The sequence below is a fragment of the Malus domestica genome, chromosome 06, assembly GCF_042453785.1.
Source record: "Malus domestica chromosome 06, GDT2T_hap1".
In the NCBI taxonomy this organism is placed as follows: Eukaryota; Viridiplantae; Streptophyta; class Magnoliopsida; order Rosales; family Rosaceae; genus Malus; species Malus domestica.
In genome coordinates this window covers 19494601-19511484 of record NC_091666.1, presented here as the reverse complement: position 1 = coordinate 19511484, position 16884 = coordinate 19494601, and the positions used below count along the sequence as shown (strand labels likewise).

At 40.8% G+C, this 16884-nt stretch overlaps 1 protein-coding gene and 1 long non-coding RNA gene across 2 annotated transcripts; both read right to left on the bottom strand.

The window, feature by feature from the left end:
- Positions 1-1902: 1902 nt before the first annotated feature.
- LOC114825642 (uncharacterized) lies at positions 1903-16194 on the bottom strand. Its single transcript, XM_070823515.1, has 6 exons — positions 15852-16194; positions 15617-15683; positions 15460-15508; positions 2833-2877; positions 2403-2543; positions 1903-2322 (listed from the first exon to the last, which is right to left on the bottom strand). Exons 1-5 carry the CDS (start codon positions 16113-16115, stop codon positions 2477-2479), a joined length of 492 nt encoding a protein of 163 aa, XP_070679616.1. The 5' UTR covers positions 16116-16194; the 3' UTR covers positions 1903-2322; positions 2403-2476.
- On the bottom strand, positions 12622-13293 carry LOC139197043 (uncharacterized). Its single transcript, XR_011582015.1, has 3 exons — positions 13091-13293; positions 12822-13000; positions 12622-12690 (listed from the first exon to the last, which is right to left on the bottom strand). It is a non-coding gene; the product is annotated as an uncharacterized lncRNA (long non-coding RNA).
- Positions 16195-16884: the final 690 nt, after the last annotated feature.

The following is a 16884-nucleotide window of genomic DNA, read 5'->3' as shown; positions in this document are numbered from 1 at the left end:
ATGTAGCCTGTACAAAATGATTCCTCTATTTTTAATTAGAAATACTTAGTATGAACAAGTTGTTGATTGACCTACTCATAGGGTCTTCTTCTTTAACTCATATCCCAGATATTCTACTCGAATTTCTTCTACTTCATTATCGCTTGTATAAAAAAATGCATATACTTATTTATATATATATATATATATATGTATGTATGTATGTATGTATGTATGTATGTGTATATATATATATTAATTAATTAGTTAATCCTATAATCAGCATTCATCTTAACATGCTTGTGTTAACCAAGTAAGCTAATTCATTAATGAACTAACGTTATCTGTGAGGAAAACATCCAACTGAGGGCCACCTCATCAACTCACAATTTAACAACATATTTTGTAAGAATCACTTTTATAAATTAAGCCATTTTGCTAGTGGTTCTTTTATTGGAATCACGTTTAAATTTTAATTAATAAAGCAAGCAGTTCGTTAAAAATTACATAAAAGAGGTGATTGTGCTTCCATGACCCCCATAAGCATTTTTTAAACTTTTTCTGCTAGACTTTATCAAAAAAAAATTTAGCTGACAACAAACATTTTCGTCATTCTAAAAGCATGCTTTACATCCCAAACCATGTTTTTCTAACTAATGAAATACAAGTTATCAATTCTAGGAATGAAGATAGCAGCCTCTCACCAAATTAGGCTAAAAATTAAGTTTATTTTCTTCCTCTTTGAATATTATAACTAGACTAGTTTGAATATACCATAAATGTGGGGGCCATTTACCTTTAGGGGTTCCAAGGTCAGGAGTATCTTTCAAGTTTCAACCAAGATATGATATGGTTGATATTTAAATGCTCTTAATTAGATTCAAGACAAGACTTTAATTAACCCCATTGGCCTTTGGAACTCACCACCATTCACCAAATCAATTTTTTAATCTGCCTAAAACTCATAACTATTATCCCATCAATCCTTTACATATATTTATTTTAATTGTCTCATCAAACCTTTTTTTAGTCCTTAAAAAGATACTATGCGCCCACACCGCACATATTTGACTGTTAATTTAAAATTAATCAACAGTTTTTAGTCACTCAATTTACCAGTGAATCCAATACAATGATCAAATTTTTATTGGTACGTAGTGCCCCTAGGTATCCAAGAAAATATGTTCGATAAACCAATAGAGCACAATTTGGTTGTGAATAAACTATAGTGTGTAAGCACAAATCCAATAGTCATTAGTCACTTAGTTTAGGCCATTAAATCTAATACAATAATTAAATTTGTATCAAAACTAAATATCTGTAAATACCCAAAAAAAGACGAACATAGCACAATTAGGTTGTGAATAAACTACCGTGTGTAAGTGAAGATGTAGGATAGATAGTTGGACCATGTCCAAACTTGTGCAGTGGCAAAAGCATATTATATCCCAAGTTGCCCTTGCATGTTATTTTCAAGATCAATTTTTTTTCTTTTTCTATAAACGATAAGATAATTTACACTAAAATTAATTAAACTACAAAGAAGGAGATCAATTGACTAAACTCAACTTTTTATATGGAATTGAATTTGGTCTCATACTAATCAATGTGTTGACATTTCTTTGTACTATCTAATTAATAATTTTCATGCCAAGATATCTACCGACCTACATATGCTAGCATTGACAATAAATAAATAAATAATACATAATTTGATGAAACTCTATTTATTTATTTATAATTATTGCCCCCTTGATGATGTTTTGCTCTTTAGAATTTGTTATTAGCATTCCAAAAAGTTATTGTGCACTCTAAAGCTTCAATATAAGAGAAAGAAAATTACACATATGAAGATTACACTTATTGAATTTTTTTCCGTACAATAATATTCTACTATAATGAGAATGTAAAGAGAATTTAAGCTGAATCACAAAAGACCGCAGTATTAAATGGCAAGATTTTCAACTTAAGTAAGCTTACATGATGGCCATAGAGGGGGCCCTTTTGGTAATCATAGTGTATGGACCTGCATTCCAAACCCATTAACAAGTAGGGCCAGGAAACGACCAAACATGGTGGATTGGTTTGGGCCACAAGCATCCATATGGTAAGAGACTCGGACCCCCAAATAGGCTTTGCTAAACATCTGCCGCTGCTGACAATTTTATAGCAAAGGGAACCAAGAGGTAGAACAAAATAAACATGAATATTTGCTTTCACCATAATAGTTCACATATATGCTCTCCATGTTCAACGCTTATCGGCCAACGAAATAGCGCATCTGCTTAAGTTGAACCGAAGTGGACGACTAGTTCACACATTTAATTCCGTAACCAAAATTTCCTGATGGAATAAGTAAATAAATGGAAGAGAAGTTCCCACATCCAAAACTGATAAAAAAAAATTAAAAAAAAAGGTCGTACCCAGTGCACAAGGCTCCCGCTTTACGCAAGGTCTGGGAGAGGTGAATGTTGCAATAAAAACAGGCAGGTCAACATCATGGAAGACGAAGGAGCTTGTTCACACCTGAGTCGAGAGCATCAACATTTCTCCTCAAGATTTTTCTGGTCATGCATTAAGGAACCAAAAGAAAACCCATATCACAAAACCAAAGCATTTCAGGTATAGCAGTTCAAGGGAATTCTAAATTGGGTTGATGAGCAATTTTAACCGCCAGCAGGTTGATAACCCACCAAGCATCCAGCTGCGTTCATATTAGCAGACAGAGCAGGATGAATCCTTGATTTCAGCGCAAGTGACCACCACAGCTATGGTGGGTCTGGGGGAATTCAAGAGCATAAACTATGAAACACACATAGGTATACACCCAAAGTAACGAACTGTTAAGGATACAGCTGCAAGGCTAGATTGTCAATGCCCTTCATTTCTTCATTTAATCTGCCAAAAAAGGAAAATTCAACATCTTGTTCAGAAAGGCCATCGTTATGAGGGACCTAAAAGTTTAACTATCCTAGAACCAAGCACCCAACAGCCACATAAGACTAGGCGTTGCTGAGACAGTCATATCAGTGGTTCCGATACAGGTAAACACTTCCTTGTGGAAGTAGTTCCGTGGCCAGTCACAAATTCACAACAAGAATATGTGCCACACTGTTAATGGGAAACAGAATTTGACAAATATTATATCCTTCTATATACATTGACTGCAAAAGTACTTTTTCATATGACATAAATTAGTAGGAGATACGAGTATACTGAGAAAACAAATAACTCCATGTTTAGATCATTAGGTTGGTGACGAACCATCAATTTATATGACGAAACCAAGTTGCAGGAACCGCTATTCATGGTTACTAATTCAAATTACACAACCTTAATCATGTTGAAGTTGTCAAAGATTCTAGTTGATAGGTTTCCTTTATTCTAGGGCTTATACCCTGGACGTGTTAATAACCCTCCTATACTTGAGGGACAAGTTTGTTATCTGTTTTTGAATTAGTCGATTACCACGATTCTAGGGTTGTTGTTATCGTGGGTTGTTATTTCATTTTTCTTGTTGATGTAAGGCTATTTAATAGCTGATTGATGTCTTTCAGTTTAATAAGAATGCTTCTGAGTTATCCAGTGCAATATACTTTGTGTTCGTATTCTCAAAACTTCACGTAAACCTAGTTCAGTTTCAACATCTGGTATCAGAGCCCCATCACAGGGGCCTAACCAAAAACCAGCAAACACAGTTGCTTGCGTGAAAGAACAAGAATATGACGTCCGAGAACAGTTTTGTGCAACCTGCCATCCCGAGGCTCGATGGGCACTACGATCACTGGAGCATGCTTATGGAAAACTTTCTGCGTTCCAAGGAGTATTGGAACCTGGTGGAGATGGGGATCACTGCAGTCACAGGAGGAGCGGACTCTAGTGATTCACAGAAGAAGGCACAGGAGGAGCTGAAGCTGAAAGACCTGAAAGCCAAGAACTACTTGTTTCAGGCCATTGATCGTTCAATCCTTGAAACGATCTTGAAGAAGGACACGGCGAAAGACATGGGATTCCTTGAAGCAGAAGTACCAAGGAACTGCACGTGTGAAGCGTGCTCAGTTGCAGGCACTTCGAAAGGAGTTCGAAGTATTGCATATGAAGGTGGAGAAACTGTTAATGATTATTTTGGGAGGACACTCACCATAGCTAATAAGATGAGGGTGCATGGAGAAAGAATGGAGGATATAGTGATCATTGAGAAAGTTTTGAGGTCTATGACGTCAAAATTTGACTATGTGGTCTGTTCGATTGAGGAGTCGAATGACTTGGATACTCTATCCATTGATGAACTTCAGAGTAGTCTGCTTGTGCATGAGCAAAGGATGGGTCAACATGTGATGGACGAACAAGCTCTTCAAGTTACCACTGGAGTCCAACAAGGAGGAAGAAGTGGTGGCCAAGGCTCCTATCGGGGAAGAGGTAGAGGAAGGGGTAGATTTGGGTTCGACAAATCTATCATAGAATGCTACAACTGTCACGAACTAGGGCACTTTCAGTGGGAATGTCCTAAGAAAACTAGGGACTCCAAGGCTAACTTTGCAGAAACAAATGAGGAGATGCTGCTAATGGCGCTGGTGGATGCCAAGGAAGCTGAGACGAAGGCGCTGGTGGATACAAAGGAAGCTGAGACATAGCATATTTGGTTTCTTGACTCAGGATGTAGCAACCACATGTGTGGTAGAAAGGAAGCGTTTGTCGAAATAGATGCAAATTTCAGAGAGTCAGTCAAGCTGGGAAACAACTTCAGTCTCAGTGTGCAAGGCAAGGGCAAAGTACGAATGGAGGTGCATGGGATCGTACATGTGATTACAGACGTCTTCTTTGTACCTGAATTAAAGAATAACTTGTTGAGTATTGGTCAACTGCAAGAGAGGGGACTCGCAGTGCTCATGCAACATGGAAAGTGTAAGATCTTTCACCCTGAGAAAGGTCTCATTTTCGAAACTGAGATGACATACAACAGGATGTTTGCCTTGTGTGCTCGCTGTCCGGTAAAGGAACAAAGTTGTCTCTCCATGACAACCACAGATCAAGCTGATCGCTGGCATTGTCGATATCGACACTTAAGTTGGAGCGGTCTGAAGGTGCTACAACAAAAGAACATGGTTAAGGGGCTGCCAAAGCTCAAAGCTTCTCAGAATGTGTGTGAAGGCTGCCTTGTGGGGAAGCAGCATCGTGACTCTTTTCCTAGGGAAAGTGTGTGGAGAGCGTCAAAGATCCTGCAGTTGATACACGCTGACATTTGTGGTCCCATAAATCCAATCTCAAACAGTAAGAAGAGATATTTTATCACTTTTACAGATGACTATAGTAGAAGAACTTGGGTTTACTTTCTGGTGGAGAAATCAGAAGCCTTCACCGTATTCAAAACATACAAAGCTAAAGTGGAGAAGGAAACTGGATCATTCATAAGGGGTTTGAGGACGGATCCAGGAGGTGAGTTCACATCACATGAATTCACAGATTTCTGCAATGAGAATGGCGTTCAAAGGCAGTTGACAGCTGCCTATACGCCTCAACAGAACGGGGTTGCTGAACGGAAGAATCGAACTATCATGAATATGGTTCGATGTATGCTATCAGAGAAACGGATTCCAAAGACCTTCTGGCCTGAAGCAGTGAACTGGGCTGTCCACGTGCTGAATCGAAGTCCGACCCTTGCAGTAAAGAGCAAAACACTTGAGGAAGCATGGAGTGGGCGCAAACCCTCGGTAGAGCACTTTAGGGTTTTTGGTTGCATCCCTCATGTGCACGTACCAGATAGCAAAAGATTGAAGCTTGATGACAAAAGCCTCAAATGAATACTGTTGGGGGTAAGTGAGGAGTCCAAAGCTTATAGATTGTTTGATCCTATTTCAAATAAAATCATCATAAGTCGAGATGTAGTATTTGAAGAAGATCAACAGTGGAATTGGGATAACAGTCATGAGCAAAATATTTTAGCTGATCTTGATTCTGGGATGAAGGAAATGAAGAAGATGAAGGAGATGAAGAAGAAACTGACGTTCATGGGTCAGATGGCAATAATTCATTTGAATCAGAAGATGCCATAAATGAAGGCAGTGCACCTCAAGAGGGACGAGCTCGAAGGCCACCAATTTGGATGAGAGACTATGACGCTGGTGAAGGTCTCTCTGATGAAGAAGGTATGAACTTGGCTCATCTAGCTTTGTTTACGAATGGCGATCCTACTAGCTATTGTGAAGCTGTGAAAAGTGAAAAGTGGAAACAAGCAATGGATAGAGAGATAGAAGCAATAGAGAAGAACCATACGTGGGAATTGACTGACCGACCAACAGGGGGAAAAACCATTGGAGTCAAATGGGTTTTCAAGACAAAATTGAATGAAAATGGGGAGGTAGACAAGTATAAGGCTCGGCTTGTTGCGAAGGGATATTGCCAACGATATGGAGTGGATTTTTCTGAAGTATTTGCACCAGTGGCACGAATGGATACAATTCGGATGGTTATATCCATTGCTGCACAAAGGAGCTGGAAGATTTACCAACTCGACGTCAAAGCAGCTTTCTTGCATGGAGAGATCAATGAAGAGGTTTTCGTTGAACAACCACCTGGATATGAACAGAAAGGAAGCAAAGGCAAGGTCTATCGTCTCAAAAAGGCACTATACGGGCTCAAGCAGGCTCCACGAGCATGGTACAGTTGAATAGAGGCCTATTTTATCAAAGAGGGATTCAGCAAATGTTCTTTTGAGCACACATTGTTTATCAAGACAGCCAGTGAAGGTAAAATTTTGATCGTATGCTTATATGTAGATGATCTCATTTTTTCTGGAAATGATAGGGTGTTGTTTGAGAAATTTAAGAGATCCATGATGACAGAATTCGATATGACTGATCTCGGAAGTATGAGATTCTTTCTTGGCATTGAAGTACTACAGAAACCAGATGGCATTTTTATAAGTCAGCGTAAGTATGCACAGGCCGGTCCCAAGCCCGGGTAAAGGAGGAGGGGGAGGGCGTCAGGTAGTCGACAGCCGGCACTCCACAGTTACGTCGAATCCTTATGAAAATGAATTCAGAACGAAATCGCGCTAAAGCTAGGGCGTCACCTGTAAGTGGCGCGCTGTGTGGCCCGAGCACAGTGATAAGTGAGCAAGGGTCGCTGTATCTCCATAGGCATCCGGATGCAGTGTTAAATGAGCAAGGGGGCCATAGAAACTTCTTTTCGAACGACTCCACTCAAAGTTGTTTGGGCGCATATGCACCTATCAACTTTACACGGGACACACAAAAGAAGTACTTTGATTCCATTGGACGGGGGAGGGTGAAGAAGCTAGGACAGAAGGGTAGAGTTCAGGAGAGTAGAATGCGTTTAGGAACGTGGAATATAGGAACCTTAACGAGAAAATCTATGGAAGTAGTGGAAGTTATGGTGAGGAGAAGGATAAATATTATGTGCCTACAAGAAACTAAGTGGGTTGGTCTTAAGGCAAATGATCTAGAAAACTCAGGGTTTAAACTTTGGTACTCGGGCACAAATAGAACGAGAAACGGTGTTGGCATCATCGTGGACAAGACCTTGACACAAGATGTTGTAGATGTCAAGAGGGTAGGAGATAGAATCATGGCAATCAAGATTGTAATAGGACAAGAACTTATCAATGTGATTAGTGCGTACGCACCTCAAGTAGGGTTGGATATGAGTTCGAAGGAGAAATTTTGGGAAGACCTTGGAGACTTGGTGCAAGGAATTGCTCAGACGGAGAAGTTATTTATAGGAGGAGATTTAAATGGACACGTGGGCAGGGAGACATGCAACTATGGAGGTTTTCATGGTGGCCATGGTTTTGGGGAGAGAAACGAGGATGGGGAAGCTATCTTGGATTTTGCAATGGCATATGATCTCTTCTTAGCCAACACCTTCTTTAAGAAGAGAGAAGAACATGTGATCACCTACAAGAGTGGGTCGTCAAAAACACAAATAGATTTTCTTCTAATGAGGAAAGGGGATCGTATAACTTGTAAGGATTGCAAAGTTATACCAGGAGAGAGCGTGGCTAATCAACATCGCTTGTTGGTGATGGATGTACATATCAAAAGAATGAGAAAAAAGAACAAGACTTGGAAGTGCCCAAGGACTAGATGGTGGAATCTAAAAGAAGAAAAACAAGTCATTTTCAAAGAGAAAGTAATCACCCAGTGTGTGTGGGATAGAGAGGGGGAAGCTAGCCAAATGTGGGATTCCATGGCTAGTTGTATCCGAAAAGTAGCAAAAGAGGTGTTAGGAGAGTCCAAGGGCTTTGCCCCACACCAAAAGGAATCTTGATGGTGGAATGAGGAGGTACAAACAAAGGTGAAGGCTAAAAAGGAATGTTGTAAAGCCTTATACAAGGATAGGACCGATGAAAATTGTGAAAGGTATAGAAAAGCGAAGCAAGAGGCAAAGAAAGCTGTGAGAGAAGCTAAGTTAGCGGCTTATGACGATATGTATAAGCGACTAGATACCAAAGAAAGAGAGTTGGATATCTATAAACTAGCTAGAGCAAGGGAAAAGAAGACAAGGGACCTAAACCAAGTGAGGTGCATCAAGGATGAGGATGGAAAGGTTCTTGCTACAGAGAACGCGGTTAAAGATAGATGGAGAGGTTATTTTCATAATCTTTTCAATGAAGGACATGAAAGGAGTGCTTCTTTAGGGGAGTTGAGTAACTCAGAAGAGTGTAGAAACTACTCTTTTTATCGTCGAATCCGGAAGGAAGAAGTGGTTGTAGCTTTGAAGAAGATGAAGCATAGAAAAGCAGTAGGCCCAGACGATATACCAATCAAAGTGTGGAAAGTTTTGGGAGAGACAGGTATAACATGGCTTACTGACCTTTTCAATAAGATTTTGAAAACGAAGAAGATGCCAAATGAGTGGCGAACGAGCACTTTGGTGCCTATCTACAAGAATAAGGACGACGTACAAAATTGCATGAACTATAGGGGTATTAAGCTAATGAGTCATACAATGAAGCTCTGGGAGAGAGTCATTGAGCATAGATTGAGGCAAGAGACACGGGTTTCGGACAACCAATTCGGGTTCATGCCAAGGCGCTCAACCATGGAGGCAATCTATCTCTTACGAAGATTGATGGAAAGATATAGAGATGGGAAAAAGGATTTACACATGGTCTTTATAGATTTGGAAAAAGCGTATGATAGGGTCCCAAGACACATTCTTTGGAGGATTTTAGAGAAGAAATGAGTACGAGTAGCATATATCCAAGCTATAAAGGATATGTATGAAGGAGCAAAGACTGCCGTAAGAACTCATGAAGGACAAACCGAAAACTTTCCCATAACTGTAGGATTACATCAAGGCTCATCCTTAAGTCCTTACCTTTTTGCGTTGGTAATGGATGAGTTAACAGGACATATTCAAGATGATATTCCTTGGTGTATGCTTTTCGCAGACGATATAGTGTTGATAGATGAAACTCAGGAAGGGGTAAATGCAAAGCTTAACCTTTGGAGAGAAGTGTTGGAATCTAAAGGTCTTCGCCTAAGCCGATCAAAGACAGAATATATGGAGTGCAAGTTCAGTGCAAATGGAGGCCAAAACAAGGTAGGGGTGAGGATCGGAGATCAAGAAATACCAAAGAGCGATCGTTTTCGTTACCTAGGATCTATCTTGCAAAAGAACGGAGAATTAGATGGAGATCTCAACCATAGAATACAAGCTGGATGGATGAAGTGGAAGAGTGCATCCGACGTGTTGTGTGACCGCCGTATGCCACTGAAGCTCAAGGGAAAATTTTATAGGACGGCAATAAGGCCGGCGATGCTGTATGGCACAGAATGTTGGGCGGTGAAGCATCAACACGTACACAAAATGGGTGTAGCGGAGATGAGGATGCTTCGTTGGATGTGTGGGCACACAAGAAATGATAAGATTAGGAATGAGGATATCCGGGGTAAAGTAGGAGTAGCCGAAATTGAAGGAAAGATGAGAGAAAATCGGTTACGGTGGTTTGGACATATGCAAAGAAGGCCTACTGACGCTCCGATTAGAAGATGCGACTATGGGACAGAGGTTCAGGGCCGAAGGGGTAGAGGAAGACCTAGGAAAACTTTGGAAGAGACTCTAAGAAAAGACTTAGAGTACTTGGATCTAACAGAGGACATGACACAGGATCGAGCACAATGGCGTTCAAAGATTCATATAGCCGATCCCACTCAGTGACTTGGATTTTCCAAGTCTCAAACCGAGAAGTTTTCCTCACTCGGGAAATTAAGGGAATACTACCTCAACCTACATGCTCCACTCACAAAGCTTCAACATACAAGCTTCAACAAAAGAAAATTCAGAGAACTTAGCGAAGAAGGCTTTGGTGTATTCAACACAATACGTTGAAATGAAGGAAAGCTATTTATTGATATCCCCGATAAGTCACAAATATGTACATATACATGAGTCAAAATAAACAAACAAGAGGGAGCCTTCACAAAGGTTGCTTAGGAGAAGTCTCAGCAGTCGGTAGAGCCCCAGAAAGAGCAGGCACTGGAGGGGGATCGTTTGGAGCCTCAGTACTGGACAGAACCCTAGAAGGAGGAGGCAGCAGAGGTTGATCATTTGGAGCTTCATTACGATGTACAGCCCCAGAAGACGAAGGCAATAAATGCCTTTGGAACAAACCCACAAATCTCTGATGATCAAGTAAAACCTGACCATCAGATTCCTTCATCTGGTCAAGCTTTCTCTTCATGTTTGTAGCATAGTCATGTGCGAACCGGTGCAACTGTTTATTCTCATGCTTGAGCCCTCTAATCTCCTGTTTGAGACTCATCACTTCAGCCGCCAATGATTCAACTTGGCGGGTTCGAGCAAATAGGCGTTGGGCCATGTTAGACACAGAACCTGCACACTGAACACAGAGAGCCAGAGAATCCTTAACAGCCAACTCATCAGACCGTTTGGAAAGTAGTCTGTTATCTTTGGGAGTGAGAAGGTTCCTAGCTACTACCGCAGCGGTTATATCATTCTTCATCACGGAATCCCCAACAGTAAGAGGACCAGTAGGGGAGACGAAGGATGGGCGCCATATGTTGTCTGGAGAAGGCGTGGCTGCCTCTTCAACAAGGTTCAAGTCAAAACGACGGTCGGAGAGGCCAGACATTTTCAAAGGTGTTGAAGAGAGAAGAGGTCGGACAAATCAAGATCTTAGAAGTGCAAGAATGGAGCTTCTACTGGTGGAGATTCAAGTGTGCTTTGGAACTTAATGCCAACCTCTATAAAAATTTGCACTCGACGAAGCTTCAGAAATCGAAGAGGCGTTTGCTTTCTCAAAAGCTGGGCTGCTCAGAGACCACGAGACGTTTGCTTTCTCAAAAGTTGGGCTGCTCAAAGACCACGAAGGCCGATCTCAGAAATCGAAGAGGCGCTTGCTTTCTCAAAAGCCGGGCTGCTCAGAGACCACGAAGGCCGATCTCAGAAATCGAAGAGGCACCTACTTTTCCAGCCTTGTCAGCACCTGTCAGCTTTGCGGAAATTATGGGCATTATGTCGAAGATTTCTGGTGAAGTAGAAAGCATATGAATCTTACTGTTCAATCACCCACTTCCCACATGCAACATTAGCTCATGGGTACCACAGATAACTTTGCCAAAGTCTCTGACAAAGTTGAAACACGTGAAGCTTGCAGCTCCCACTACACCGCTCTGACCAAGAAGGGTAAAAGAATAGCAAAGAAACAGCACTAACAAAGTTTAGACACATAAATTTTGAAGGTCTAGCTACCATATTATTACCCACAAGGGTAAAGGAACAGTACCACTGCTGGATAATTGAAAAGTCCCTGTGTGTCAACCTCTGTGCTTCGTGGCAAGATAGACTAACAAACATGCCCAACCTTTTCTCACATTCGAGAAAACACTCCCAACAAGATTGCTTGCTCCAAAATCGAAGAGGCACAGCCCTCCGAATCTCGAGAGCCAGACTCCCAACATGATTACTTTCTCAAAAATCGAAGAGACACCGCTCTTCGAATCTCGAGAGCCAGACCCCTAGCGGAATGGCTTTCTCAAAAATCGAAAAGGCATCGTTCTCCGAATCTCGAGAGCCAGATCTCCGACAGGATTGCTTGTTCGAAAACCGAAGAGGCACCACTTTCCCAACTTCAAGAGCCGGATCTCCTTGGATAAAGCTTGTCTGTAATCTTTACACGCAACATCAGCTTTCCAGATACCATAGACCACTTTTTCAAAGTGCTCTGACAAAGTTAAAACATGTGAAGCCGGCAGCTCCCACTATCGTGTTATGACCAAGCAGGGTAAAGGAATAGCATTACTACTTGTTGTTAGGGAGACTCCTATATATGTTGACCTCCATCCCCAACAGACAGGCAGACCTGCAAAAATGTTCAACCCTTCCTCATATCTGAGAGGGCACTTCCAAAGAAGCCTTTCGAAATATTCAGCTTTCTTTCCCCCTGATAATACCTCTACAAACAAGCTATACTAGAGCAAGAATATCTCATATCATCAGGGTTAAAAGCAAGAGTATCCCATATCATGTTTTTTCCCTGTCTTTTCCTTTGGCCTTGTTCTTACCTACAAGACAAGGAGAAAGAGAGCAATCAGTCAGCACTTAGAATCAAGCTTCCAGTCAGGAACTGACTGCCTGGAACCCCTTACTTGATTACTTACCTGGCATTGCTCTCGAGTACTCATCTTCAACATCTTATGCTTCCAGGGAAGATACCGCATATGCCTGAGGAACATATAGGGCAAGTGAGAAGGATACAAGGAAGCATGTGGAGACAAGCGTAACAGCACACGTGCCTATACATCCACTACTCTGTCAAAAGAAAAAGTATCCCATATCAGCAGGGTCGAACGTACTATAGATTTGATGGACTTGTTTTGACCCTCAAATTCTTCAGTCGGCCTTATACTCTGGAGGAAACCAGAAAACCCTCCAGCCCAGTTCAAGAATAAGCCTGTGGAAAGTTACTTCTTCAAAAGCAAAAGTATCCCATATCATCTCTTCTCATTTTTCTTCTCTTTATCCTTCATGCTGCCTGCAAGATAGGGAGAATGTGAACAATCAACCGGAACTCGAAATCAAAGTTCTGATCTGGGACTGATTGCTTGGAGCTCTGATTGCTTACCTTGTTTGTCATCTCTTTCAGCAGATCCCCTAGCTCGGCGACTTGGAGGACTTCTACTACATGGTTTGTATCGCGCTTGACCAAGCCCGAAACTACAAGCAAGCTTCAAGTGAAATTGATACATTACCTTGTGCATCTCCACCAGTTAAAGATACCACCCCTGGATGGAGGAAGAGTACTTCCAGAGAAGATGCCACATCTACCTACGAGACAGATAAGGCAAGTCAAGACGATACCACACTCCGGAACTTAGAAGTTTCGTGATTACGAGATCATTCTCCCACAATATTTCCTAATATCATTTGTACTAACTAAAAGAGAGCTTGAACCTATGTACTTGTGTAAACCCTTCACAATTAATGAGAACTCCTCTATTTCGTGGACGTAGCCAATATGGGTGAATCACGTACATCTGGTGTTTGCTTTCCTATCTCTATCCATTTATATACTTATCCACACTAATGACCGGAGCAATCTAGCGACGATCACAAAAAGCGACCGTTTTCGCTACCTAGGATCTATCTTGCAAGAGAACGGAGAATTAGATGGAGATCTCAACCATAGAATACAAGCTGGATGGATGAAGTGTAAGAGTGCATCTAGCGTGTTGTGTGATCGTCGTAGGTCACTGAAGCTCAAGAGAAAATTTTATAGGACGGCAATAAGGCCAGCGATGTTGTATGGCACAGAATGTTGGGCGGTGAAGCATCAACACGTACACAAAATGGGTGTAGCGGAGATAAGGATGCTTCGTGGGATGCTTCGTGGGATGTGTGGGCACACGAGAAAGGAGAAGATTGTGAATGAGGATATCCGAGGTAAAGTAGGAGTAGCCGAAGTTGAAGGAAAGATGAGAGAAAATCGGTTACGGTGGTTTGGACATGTGCAAAGAATGCCTACTGACACTCCGGTTCAAAGATGTGACTACGGAACAGAGGTTCGGGGCCGAAGGGGTAGAGGAAGACCTAGGAAAACTTTGGAAGAGACCCTAAGAAAAGACTTAGAGTACTTGGATCTAACGGAAGACATGACACAAAACCGAGCGCAATGGCGTTCTAGGATTCATATAGCCGACCCCACTTAGTGGGAAAAGGCTTTGTTGTTGATGTTGTTGTTGTTGTTGTTGTAGCGTAAGTATGCACAGGAAGTGTTAGACAGGTTCAACATGGGTCAGTGCAACTCAGTGCACAACCCTGTGGTTCCTGGATTCAAACTCACTCATGATGAAGGGGGAGCAAAAGTAGACAGCACGCACTATAAGCAAATGGTTGGGAGTCTTATGTATTTAACAGCTACACGACCTGATCTTATGTACGCTGTAAGTCTAATTAGCAGGTATATGGAGAATCCTACAGAGACTCATTTGTTGGCAGTCAAAAGGATCTTAAGATACGTGAAGGGAACTGGTGATTTTGGGGTATTTTACAAGAAGGGAGGAGATGAAGAGCTCATTGGCTATACGGACAGTGACTATGCCGGTGATCAAGATGACAGGAAAAGTACTTCAGGTTATGTATTTATGATGAATTCAGGTGCAATATCATGGTCCTCGAAGAAGCAACCAGTGGTCACTCTATCTACTACTGAAGCAGAATTCATTGCTGCCGCTTCAAGTACGTGTCAAGTGGTGTGGATAAGAAGAATTTTGAGTTGCTTGAATCTAAGGCAAAACGGTCCAACAAAGGTTTACTGTGATAATATCTCAACCATTAAGCTGTCAAAGAATCCAGTAATGCATGGTCGCTATAAACATATAGATGTAAGGTTTCACTTCCTTCGAGATCTTGTTAAGGATGAAGTAGTGGAGCTGCTGCAGTGTTCTACTCAGGAGCAGATTGCAGACGTGATGACGAAGCCACTGAAACTTGAAGTATTTCAGAAACTGCGAGACCTAATGGGTGTATGCAAATGGCCTGGAATAAACTGAATCAATAGTATTCAGTTTAAGGGAGGATGTTGAAGTTGTCAAAGATTCTAGTTGATAGGTTTCCTTTATTCTAGGGCTTATACCTTGGACGTGCTAATAACCCTCCTATACTTGAGGGACAAGTTTGTTATCCGTTTTTGAATTAGTCGATTACCACGATTCTAGGGTTGTTATCGTGGGTTGTTATTTCATTTTTCTTGTTGATGTAAGGCTATTTAATAGCTGATTGATGTCTTTCAGTTTAATAAGAATGCTTCTGAGTTATCCAATGCAATATACTTTGTGTTCGTATTCTCAAAACTTCACGTAAACCTAGTTCAGTTTCAACAAATCATATCATATGCATCAAGAATTCTGAGCGATCATACCATCCAAAGAAATTTCCATCTCCCAACATTTATCGAATCACGAAAGGAGATGATCAAAGCCTTTAGTAAATTACCTGAGACATGAATTTATATACCGATTTCCCTTGGTAGCAGCATCAAGCACTGAAATTCAAAATACAATAACATTGCTACTATTCAATTTCCTAAATTCGGAACACGGAATTAATCATCCTAACTACAAAATCGTTACAATGTTTTGCATAAACATACCTGATTCTTGAAGGCGGCCAGCAGCGTCACCAAAGCAATGCATGTGATCAACTGAGTTGCTAGTAACCTTCATCATTGCAGCAATTCCCAAATCATTCAATTATGATTTAATCAAGAGAAAATTTTAAAAAACTAAAATAAAAGAAAACAAATTTTCCTTCCGTTTCCTTCACTTTCTCGAGAACCAAACATGAAGTCGAAGCCAAAACAAAATTGGGATGAAGGAGGGAGTGACCTCGGAGAGGGCCAGGCGGAGGGAGGCGAAGAGGGAGGTGAAGCTGTCGGCGATGGCCAGGGAGTCTCTCTCGACCACTTCGAGAGCTCGGAAAATCTCGGTCTGGTTCATCGGAGGGGGTTTCGAATCGGTGCGGTTGTCCTCACTGGGATCGAGTGTGGAATCAGGACACGTGGACTGTGGACCGAGACGTGGGTCCGAGGTTAGGGCTTCGGAGCTCGTCGGATTGGGCGGTCGAGGTGGTTCTCCTCCGTCTTCCTCCATTTTCCCGCGGGCTTTGTTCCTGGTTTTGTCTGGAAGACTGGAATTGTTAATCAATAGCAAGATACAATAAACATAAGGGAACTTTAAGAAAAACATCCGTACGGTTTACTTTAACAAAAAATCATATTTTTACCCTAAAAAGTCAATCTTGGTACTATTCACTTTACCTTTTATTTTGTTCTTATCATTAAAACTCAAAGTTTTCAAGTCTTTTTCATTAGTTTTCCTAAAAAATAATACTAAAGGAAAAAGTAAGGAGAAAGTTATTTAGGATATTGCTATTCACACATTCATTTTTACTTTTTATATATTTTCTTTAATTTTCAATCGTTGGATCGAATGAATTGAAAAATATTAATGATTAAATGTTAATAAGAATGTCTAAAATATAAAAATAAGTGTATGAATAGCATTATCCTATATTTATTGACACCAAAAAGACTTGTAATTTAATTTCACAAATTAGTCGAAATGATCTTTTTTCAATGTTTAATTGTATTTGACGTTGATATTTAATTGATATGTTGTCGAATGTCAATATTTACATTTGAACACCTTATTTTTTTAATTTAAATTTGGATAAGTTACAATTGGCATTTGAATTTTTCACATTTGTTTATTTTTTTTTTATGTGATTCAATGAAAATCGAATTTAAAACATTTCATTTACCAGTAAAGAGGAATACTGCTAATTCGTAATACTACGTGGCAAATACAAACTCCAAGCATAACCTATAGGGATGCAAAATTCATAGGTTTAGTTAGTGTA